At 46.8% G+C, this 10,316-nt stretch overlaps 1 protein-coding gene across 1 annotated transcript; it reads left to right on the top strand.

Annotated features, from left to right (window-relative positions):
* The first annotated feature begins 7,669 nt into the window (after nucleotides 1-7,669).
* Nucleotides 7,670-9,275, top strand: LOC124651338 (putrescine hydroxycinnamoyltransferase 3-like). The gene has a single exon (XM_047190430.1). It carries the CDS (start codon nucleotides 7,830-7,832, stop codon nucleotides 9,129-9,131), a length of 1,302 nt encoding a protein of 433 aa, XP_047046386.1. The 5' UTR covers nucleotides 7,670-7,829; the 3' UTR covers nucleotides 9,132-9,275.
* The last annotated feature ends 1,041 nt before the right edge of the window (nucleotides 9,276-10,316 follow it).

Raw genomic sequence — 10,316 nt, 5'->3', positions numbered from 1 at the left:
GAATACTCAAAATCTATAGGAACCGTATCCCTGTAGATTGAGGAGACATTGCGTAGACGTAGTGGTTCACTCTCCGAGGATGCACCCACCGACGCAGCCGCCGGCGTCCTTGGAGAGTTCGGCGCAGCTCTGCACGGGCGTTGCCGGGGGATCTTCGGGGTTCCAAACTTCAAGCTCGGGATAGTGGTCCGCAAAACCATCACCATCTTCGGTCGGACCATCATCGACGGGTGTATCGAACACACCAATATCCTCCGAGTTCTCTATCTCCTGTGGATCATCGCGCGGACCATCCTTAGCCACCTCAACTCCTGCATCAAGGTGAGTAGAAAACTCAACAACAAACGGCTCATTATTAGCATTAGCCCCGTCCGGTTCGTTGTCCCATCTCCAAGCTTTTTCTTCCTCGAACACCACATCTCTAGAGATGTGAACTTTCTTTGTCGCCGGATCATACATCCGATATGCCTTCGAGTGTGCAACAGTCTCATAGCCGATAAAGACCATCTTTGTGCTGCGATCTTCAAGCTTGGTTAGGTGAGGCGTTGGCTTCTTGACGTGTCCAATACAGCCGAACGTCCTTATATGCGCCACATTTGGCTTCCTCCCATAGATAGCTTCATAGGGAGTTTTATCAGGCACACTCTTTGTAGGTGCCCTGTTTAGCAGGTATACTGCCGTGGTAACCGCCTCTCCCCAAAACGAGTTTGGCAGATTCTTGCTCTTGAGCAAACTGCGAGCCATAGCCACCACGGCTTGATTTCTTCTCTCAACTACTCCGTTCTGCTGAGGTGAGTAAGGAGCAGAAGGAACCTCTTTATACCCTTCTCTTCACAGTAGTCATTGAACTCCCTTGATGTGAATTCTCCTCCACGGTCGGTGCGTAAGGAGCGCACTTGCAGCTTCAGCTCCATCTCTGTCGCTGCCTTTACCTTCAGGAATGCCTCGAAAGCCTCATCTTTGCTTCTTATCAAGACTATCCACATGTACCGTGAGAAATCGTCCACTATCAGGAGAAAGTACTTCTTCCCCGCATTTGTGGCCGGTGTGATCGGACCACATAGATCACCGTGGAGTAGTTCCAACGGTGTAGACGCCCTGAAGCTTGACGCAGCCAGGAATGACGCCCTATGCTTGTTTCCCAACGAGGCAACCATCGCAAACACGCTCTAGCTGATCAATGTGTGGCATCCCTAGCACCATCTCCTTGTCGGCTAGCTTCTTTAGGGCATGAAAGTTCACATGACCGTACCTTCCATGCCACAGCCATGAAGCTTCCCTTGATTTTGCTACCCAGCACTCCGGTTTGGATTCATTGATATTCAGAATATACAACCGGTTGCTCGAGCGTTTAACCTTTGCAAGCACTTTCCTTGCCCTGTCCCATAGAGTCATATAACCATCGACGACCAAAGTTTTGCAGCCATATTCATCTAGCTGACCAATACTTACTATATTACTCTTCAACCGTGGTATGTAATACACCTCGGTGAGTATTCGATGCTCGCCGTTTTGGCACTCAAACAGGATAGATCCTTTTCCGCATATTTCTACTATGGAGCCATCTCCGAACTTAACTGAACCAGTGACACCTCTGTCAAGCTCAGTGAATTTTTCTTCGCAACTCGTCATGTGGTTATCGGCTCCGGTATCAAGGTACCACCGCGTGTTCGATTGCCTTTAAGCTTTGGGAAAACCTTCCTCTCATGCAAGAATACTCGCTACGGTTCGGACAAGCATCATCTAATGTCGGAACGCAGGTTTCGTCAATAGCATGTGTTCCTCATGATCATCGCCTCTCTTTGCCGGATTAGCCTTCAGCCTTCTATCTCGGTTCCTTGCGATCCTTTGCAAAGTGCCCCTTTTATTGCGGTTGAAGCACTTCACCTCCGAAACATCATGATCGGGGGCCTGCGTTCATCGACAAAACGGTCACCCTTGCCATGGCTAGGGTTTCGCGGACGTGCTTGCCCACGGTCCTTTCCGCCACCACGACCATCATTGTTCTTACTCGCCCGAGGCTTGGTATTTCTTCCTCTCTTTTGCTACTCGAGCTTCCATCTCAGCATGTGTATACAGCAGTTTTTCACCGCTGTCCTTTGCTTCTTTCTTCCCCTTCTGATTTTCCTCGTGCGTCCGCAATCTGCCGATCGCTTCAGGCACGATCATCTTGGTGATGTCGGTGAACCGCTCGATGGTCCCGATAATATTCGTGAATTTATCCGTGACCGAGGCAAACAGTTTCTCTACGACCTCCGTGTCCGTGACTTTGCCGTCAAGAGACTTGATCTCACCGACCAGGTTCGTGATCTTCACGGAATATTCGGCGATCGTCTCTCCTTTTGACATCTCCAACTTGTTAAGCTGCCGCTTTAGCACTTGTGCACGGGCGCGCTTTACTTTGTCTTCGCCGATCCTCATCTCCCGGATTGCATCCCAAGCCTCCCTTGCCGTCGCATAGTCTGCGAGGGTCATCACCATCGAGTCTGGTACAGACTGCGAGAGGGCCGCCATAGCGCCCCCATCGACTTCTTCGTCGACATCTTCCTCGCCTTCTATCGCCTTCCAGACACGGAGGTTGCGGAGGATGAACTTCATCTTGGTGGCCCAAACCGGATAGTTTGTGTCGTTCGAGCATCGGGTATTGGATCGGCACGGCGTTCGTCCTTGGCATCATCGCAAGCGGCTTGCTGCTTGATTGCGATTCGACCCGAGCCTTCGCGCCGCCTCCGCCTTCGCCTTGTCGTCGTCCGACATGTGCTCTCGACCGGCTAGGCCTCGAGTTCAACCAGGGCTCTGATACCACTTGTTGGTTTTGCCCTAGATCCTTGCGAGCTCGTGACCTGAAACACAGCGAGAAACAACAGATACAAGAACCCTAGATCGAACGAGAGAAGAACGATTTTCGTTGGTGCATATCTCTTATTTTTCCTTCCTTGCTTCTCTAACTTTTATAGACGTTTTACAGATAGACTCCACGCCCAACACGGCTCACAAACCGAACCCAACACGACGTGACCCGTACGTATACGGTTTAAACCTTCCTAAAACGAACGACAAGATTAACTTCTACAGTACGGTCAGTGGCAAAAATAGTGGAAGGAGGATTAGGAATGGAGCCATGTGGTAATCCTGATTATACGGATGGCATGACACTGAGGGAGGTACGTGATGGCTGATGAGGACTCCAAATTTCACCCAGAACTATTAGCTTTTATAAGCGGAAACATGCACGATGAAGCAAACTTAACAGCACAGTAGTTATCTAAGAGGTAATCGAGGATAAACATGAGGGATGAGTTTTACCTACTCACAGGCGAGGCGCCGGTCCTCGACGCCATCGAGGGAAGATATGAGTAGGTGCACTTGCACATGACGCAGCCGGCAAAATTAATGGTGGCGATGCTGGAGGTCGTCGGCCGCGTAGCATGTGCAGAACTATCTGGAAGCACCGTGTTGGTGAGCTTGTCGTCGAAGCCTTATCGGCATCATGCCATCGACCGCGTAGATCATCCAAAACTACCTGGAGGTATCATGTTGGTGAGCTTGTTGTTGATGTCTCATCCTAATTTGCCGGTGAAATAGGATGAAAAAGATGTGCAGGCAGAACCACCATACGATTGGTGTCGACAACGGGGTTCAAATTCGTCGCATCCCCGGCACATTGATTTCTGAGAGCGATACCTGATTTCGTAGCTAATCCCCTCGAGCAGGGGTGCTAGCTGCGGTCAAAATGAAAGAGATCCCTTGCTTAAATAGGAGAACAAATACCATCAGTTATTCTTGCATTTATTTATATTTAGTGGAGAAGAGGAAGAGGAAAAGAGGGATGAGAAGCTCTGAATACGTGAGGTTAGCCAGGTGCGGCATCAATACCAGTAGCCGAAATCTCAGTTTCCTAATAATTTATTTTCATGTTCTGACCGTGGGGAGAAGAAATGACGAGACACTAATTTATTGAGAGAGAGAAAAACAAAGCAGGAAAGCGAATGGTTTCTTGCTCTTTTATTGCTCAGTCAGCAGTCTTCTTGGATAATATGAATAGTACGTGGGCTGAATTGAGTCCATTTCCAAAGTAAGTACCGCATGCAATTCTACTACAGAAATTAATACATTGCTAATAAAAATAAATTTAATGACATGGAATAGCTTCATGAGAGTGGAGATCATCTATTTGATTTGCTTATGTGGCAAGCTATGATTGCTTAGGGATGCTTGATGAGGTGGACACCTTGCATGTTGAGAGAATTCAACTTAGTGGGTTGCTCCTATTTAGATATTATAGATGCCAAGCGCTAAGTACGGACTACAGACTACATAATGTCCATCGGCGGGTAACGTATATTTAGGATTATAGACTATGTACCTAACATCGTAAACAATTACACCTTGGTGGTTGTTTGGTGCGTGTTAACCATAAATAATACATAGGAAACGTACAAGGGCCCGACGGCCATATCCTGTGCTGATGGCTTTTTGTTGGGGCTGTCGGCATATGACCAGTCCTAGTAGGCCACCATAACTGATGGAGCCCGGCCTATGATCTTTGCTTCATCATGTGCGTCAACGACAAGAACCACACTCAAGATCGAGGTCACGGAGGCATGGAAGAGAAGAAGGAAGGAGGAGAGATGCTAGGAAGGTCGGCACTGCAGCTCAGATGGCCGGCACTGCCGCCCTGCCACGATGCCTAAGGAAGACGGCACTGCCGCCATGCCTGCGCCGGCACTGCCGCCCCCACTACGAAGCCTCACAAGCTGAACCGTTTGATGCCACATGTATGGTTGTGATGTATCTTTGCTTTCCCTAAACAACCCCTCCTTACTGTGGCTCCCTATATATAGGCTCTCATCTCCCCCTTCATTAGACTAGGAATGAACTTGAGAGAATTAGGCTCATACCTCCACCATCCCTTTGGGATTAGGTAAACCCCCTCCTTAGATTACGAAATCTATTGTACAAGGCTCCTCATATGATTGATCTTTCATACTTGTGATTCTACTTCGGTCTTGTGTGACTCTATCGATCGTATACCGGTCTCTCTCTCGGGGATTCAACATCGTGTTTTTCCCTCAAGAGATTCTATGGGGGATAGTGGTTTGGGCTATAGGGAGGAAACCGGAATTGTATTGGGTTGGTGTGCGTTTGCGTGTGTTCATCGTGTTCTTCGCTGTGTTCTTCCTCTCCTCCGCCTTTCCCTCGGTCTTCGTGAGATCGGGCAACCCACGTGGGTTGGCACAGGATTACCGTCGGCACATGTTAGGTGTCAGCATAGCTAGGAACGCGTGGCACCTGGTGTTTCCAACGTGGTGAGCAAATGCCGTCATCTCTGCAGCTCTATGTAAGAACACGCAGCTATTTATCTTATTTTTTTTGCTCCACGCACCCCTTGGAATCATATTTTTAGTTTTAAAAATCTAATAAAATATTAGAAATTTTAAAAAAAAATCATTTGTAATGACCACGTATTATGTGTTCTAGTTGTTAGGAAAATTAATAAACATTAATTTTGATATATCAAAATGGCATCATGTTTCGGTAAAACTGATTTTCTCGTTGTATAGGACCTCCGATGAAAATGTTTTTTATATGACAATGTATCTACAGAAAAAGTTACATCCGATCTCAACCTGCTACGACCGTTTACCAATATTTAGATTCCTCAAAATAAAAAAGTAAATATGATTTTTTTTCAGATGTAGATTTTTATGAAAAATAAAAATTTATTTTGTTGTTTAAAGATTTATTATTAAAAAATGTATTCATTGTTTCTTTAGTCAAATAATTGTTTAGTATTAAAATACAAAAATGTGATGTCATGGCCTAAGAGTTAAGAGGATTGATAGGGTACTATTGACAACAAAGATAACTTCTATGATGTGAGGAGTTTGAGAATGTGTGACCGACTGAAAAGTTTTACTATTAATAAGTAATTTGATCTAATATTAAGCCTGCTTAGAGATTAAACTGTTAAATAATTTTAAAAAGTACCTTAAAATGATTCACCTGTGCGTAATGGCCATTAGCCTAGGAAGGTCCTGTGCCGATGGCCAAATGGTCTGTGCAGATAGAAGATTGTGGCGGCGAGGGTGTGCCGACAGCTGAAGGCCGTTGGGCCCTTTGACTGGTTCCTGTAGCGGTAATGTAATTTTCCTACTGAAGAATCAAACAAGAAACCATCAAAAAGTACTGCACGGTCAAAAAAGAACAATCTGTAGTTTAAATACGTTCATGAGGGCATGCCCAATGCACTGCCCTAGAGCTACTGCCTCACACCTTTAACTAGGTTCGGGTGGTCCAAAGTAGGTTCGGATGAGGAGGCAGCCTCCTCTTCAAGAAGTGGGATCTTAAGCCTAAAAAGCATGCTTTTTGGAGAGAGAAAGAGATACATAGTGTCATATTTGTGGGCTCCCTTTTCTCTTTTTTCTGACTAAAGTTGTAGCTTCCATTGGAGAGATAAAATTGACCATGCTGCTTCTGATAACTTTTTTACATGGAGCAACTAGTTGTGTATGCCACCATTGCTCATGCCCTGAGTTGCTTCCTGGGTTGTTCGAAAGTTAGACAAGAACATTTCTAGGAACGAGGGAAAAGTTTCACATTGTTCCCTGACTCCAGCTCATTTACATTGTACTTGGCCCTTGATATGCATGCTTTAGTAGGAGTAGTTAAATAAGTTTGTGCCGATGCAAAAGAGAACGGGTCAAAAGGATATACGCAAGCGAATAACACAAGTTGCTGCTCCCACAGAAGCAAATGCTTTTTAACTAAATTTCCAGTGCGCCATTATTCTTCTTCTTTTGAACCACGGTATCAGACATGGGTCCAGAATTTTCACCAACCTTACATAAATAAAAGAAATCACTAGCTAATCATTTGGATAATGTTCACCTAATAATGACCGGATGCATGCATGCGTGCATGCCTACCGATGCATTACAGCACTAGCATATGCGTATGACATATTCTTCAGCATTGATCCTTATTTTCGCAGTACTTTTTGCAGATTTAAGGTTCGCAGCCTCTAATAACTCATGCTTATGTGATGCCAAAATTGTACTCCCTCTCTCACAGTTTATAAGGCACACGCGTAGCCCTAGGTCGCAAATTTAATCAAGTTAGCATTAGTTATATGTTATAAAAATTATATCATTAGAAAGTTCAGATGTTCTATTTTCTAATGATATAATTTTTATATTATATAATTTAAATTATATAAGTTAAATTGGTGACCTTGGGGTACGCGCGCGCCTAATAAACTCCAGACTAGCACGAATCACGATGCAAATCAAATGATGCAAGACTTGACTGAGCACGAAGCTAGCTGAGAACTAGCAAATCTCTTATTTAAATTTAGCAGTATATTTCAGAACAGATGCAACAGTTTTCGTAAAAAAAAGTTCATATTTAGAAACCGGATGCAGTAGCTTTAAAAAATAACATACAACTTGGAAATAGTTGAAATGTACACTATGGCATAACAATCAAACGCGTGATAGGCGGCCGGGTCAAAATCTAGACTATGCTCGTACTTGAGAAGCTTGATTGGTCTGGCCATCGTGCAAGTAGCAGAATTTCACCTACCCTGTTCCCGCGCCGCGCTTTCCAACTACCCTATATATATCTTCACGAAACTATCAAATCGTACATCACAATACCTCAACTTAACACAAGCAACAAGGACACCACATACGAGCTCGAGCTTAACCTTCGATCGCTAGCTCTCTTGTTGCCAACTCTTTCTCAGTCTCTCGTCGCTCATATTTGGGTTAACGACAGACCAGCCACACCCACCTGCAAGCTCGCAAGTACCTCGACGATCGACAGCAATGGAGGTGAAAGTATTGAGCTCCAAGCTCGTGAAGCCCGCCTACAATGGCGGTGCTGCACCAGCCACCGAATACATCCCTCTGTCGATCTTCGACAAGGTGACGTACCAGATGCAGATGGCCATCATCTACGCCTTTACCTCGCCGGCGCCCTCCACGGCCGCCATTGAGAAGGGACTGGCAGCGGTGCTTGCCCAATACCGCGCCTTCGCCGGCCAGATCGGCGTCAACCCTGATGATGGCGTCCCCTCCTTCATCCTCAACGATCGTGGTGTGCGTGTCGTGGAGGCGTCCGTGGACGCTGACATGGTGGACATGGCGCCGGCCAAGCCCACGCCGGAGCTGTTGAAGCTTCATCCGGACCTCGAGGGCGAGCTGGAGGAGGTGGTGCTGCTGCAGCTGACGCGATTCAGGTGCGGCTCCCTCGCCATCGGGTTCACTTCCAACCACGTCGTCGCGGACGGCCACGCCACCAGCAACTTCCTCGTCGCCTGGGGCCGCGCCACCCGGGACCTCCCCATGGGTCCCCCGCCCGTGCACCACCACAAGGACCTCTTCAAGCCCCGGTCGTCACCTCGCGTCGAGCACGACCACCGGAGTAGAGAGTACTACAAGCCGTCGCCTACTGCCGTCGTTGGCCACCACGGCGACGGCACCGACAACATCGTCATCCACAAGGCGCACTTCACCAAGGACTTCATCGCCGGGATCCGTGCCAACGCGTCGGAGGGGCGCGGCCGGCCGTTCAGCCGGTTCGAGATCATCCTCGCCCATCTCTGGCGCACCATGACACGAGCCCGTGGCCTGGGCCCGGAGGATACCTCGACGATCCGGCTCTCGGTGGACGGGCGCCACCGTCTCGGCAAGCCGGCGGAGTACTTCGGCAACATGGTGCTCTGGGCGTTCCCCCGCGCCACGGTGGGTGACCTCCTGAACCAGCCTCTGAAGCACGCCGCGCAGGTGATCCACGACGAGGTGGCCAGGGTGGACGGCGCATACTTCCAGTCCTTCGTCGACTTCGCCACCTCCGGCGCCGCCAAGAAGGAAGGGCTCGCGCGGAGCGCCCTGTGCAAGGACGTCCTGTGCCCGGACGTCGAGGTGGATAGCTGGCTGACATTCCCGTTCTACGAGCTGGACTTTGGCACCGGCAGCCCGAGCTACTTCATGCCGTCCTACTTCCCTACCGAGGGGATGCTCTTCCTCGCGCCGTCCTACATCGGCGATGGCAGCGTCGATGCCTTTGTCCCAGTCTTCGAGCACAATCTCCAGGCCTTCAAAGAATGCTGCTACAACGTGGAGTAGGTGGCCATGGCTAGGAACGGCCGGGGTCGAAGGAAAAGTGAGGCAAACAGATTCGTTCATTTAATTAAGAGGGCGGTAGGAAAAGGAATGTTGGTTACGTGTTCAGCCAGATAGTATATTTTCCGTTCTTGTTGAGAATTGCGTATTCCTATACTCCTATATCTTATCATGTACAAATAGCAAAATAACATGAATTTTTGGTCTATGAAGTTATCTGCGATGTGCGCTTTGGTCACGAACTTGCAAATCGTGAATTGTGGGTCAAGAAGTTGCCCCACGCGAGCGTTTTGGTCATTCTGTCACATGCATTGTTCATTTGCTGACGTGGCCAATTATGATTTGCAAATTACCCCCTAAAAAGTGAAACTGATGACTCGAAAATTAGAAGAAAAAATTAGGAGCCAATTTGCAAAAAAACTAATTGGCCATGTCAGCAAATTAATTATCGCCGTGACATAGTGACCAAAACACTCGCGCTGGGAAACTTCATGACCTAAAATTCATGATTTGTATGTTCGTGACCAAAACGCACATCTGAGACAACTTCATAGACCCAACTATGGGTTTTTCTCGTTTTAAAATATTTTTTCTTAATTTTCACAAAAAAAATATGTTTTCTAACTTTCAAAAAAATTCTACACATTCGGGGTACCCTAACCCGACTACCTTTCAGGTTAGAAGAACCCAAAAGGTCTAGATTGTGTGGTTCCCCCTATATGACAGACCACACAGTTGGCCGGCCACCACTCGAGCTACTCTATCTAACAGGTTACCTTTTGGGTTTTTCTACACTGATAAGTCACCTTTTGGGTTCTTATATATGGGCATTATGTAACTATACTAAATCGTGAAATTCACATATGATGGATCGAGATTGAATCCTTGAAAATTGAACACTCAATTTTCTAAAGAAATTACTCGATATAGAAGATTATATTTTGAGCCCTTCCAAACTTACAAGAACGAAAATGTAGACTTGGGGAATGGTACGAAGGGACAAACTTAGAATCATCAAGAATATGACTAAATCAATTGAAAGTACCAATGAGTTATGATACTTTTGTATTTGGTAAAAGCGTTCATAATTTCTAGTTGTTCGACAAAAGTCCTAAAAAGTTCAACTTGGATGATACTAAACGATTATTCAGGTTTTAATTTGAACATTTTTATGGTTTAGGTTTCAAG

This window comes from Lolium rigidum, chromosome 5 (assembly GCF_022539505.1).
Source record: "Lolium rigidum isolate FL_2022 chromosome 5, APGP_CSIRO_Lrig_0.1, whole genome shotgun sequence".
NCBI classification, from domain to species: Eukaryota; Viridiplantae; Streptophyta; class Magnoliopsida; order Poales; family Poaceae; genus Lolium; species Lolium rigidum.
The sequence above is the reverse complement of the archived record's forward strand: the minus strand, read 5'-3'. Positions and strand labels throughout refer to the sequence as shown.

Excerpts from the sequence above, each read along its gene's own strand:
- LOC124651338 (XM_047190430.1), top strand. The coding sequence starts at position 7,830 with ATGGAGGTGAAAGTATTGAGCTCCAAGCTCGTGAAGCCCGCCTACAAT.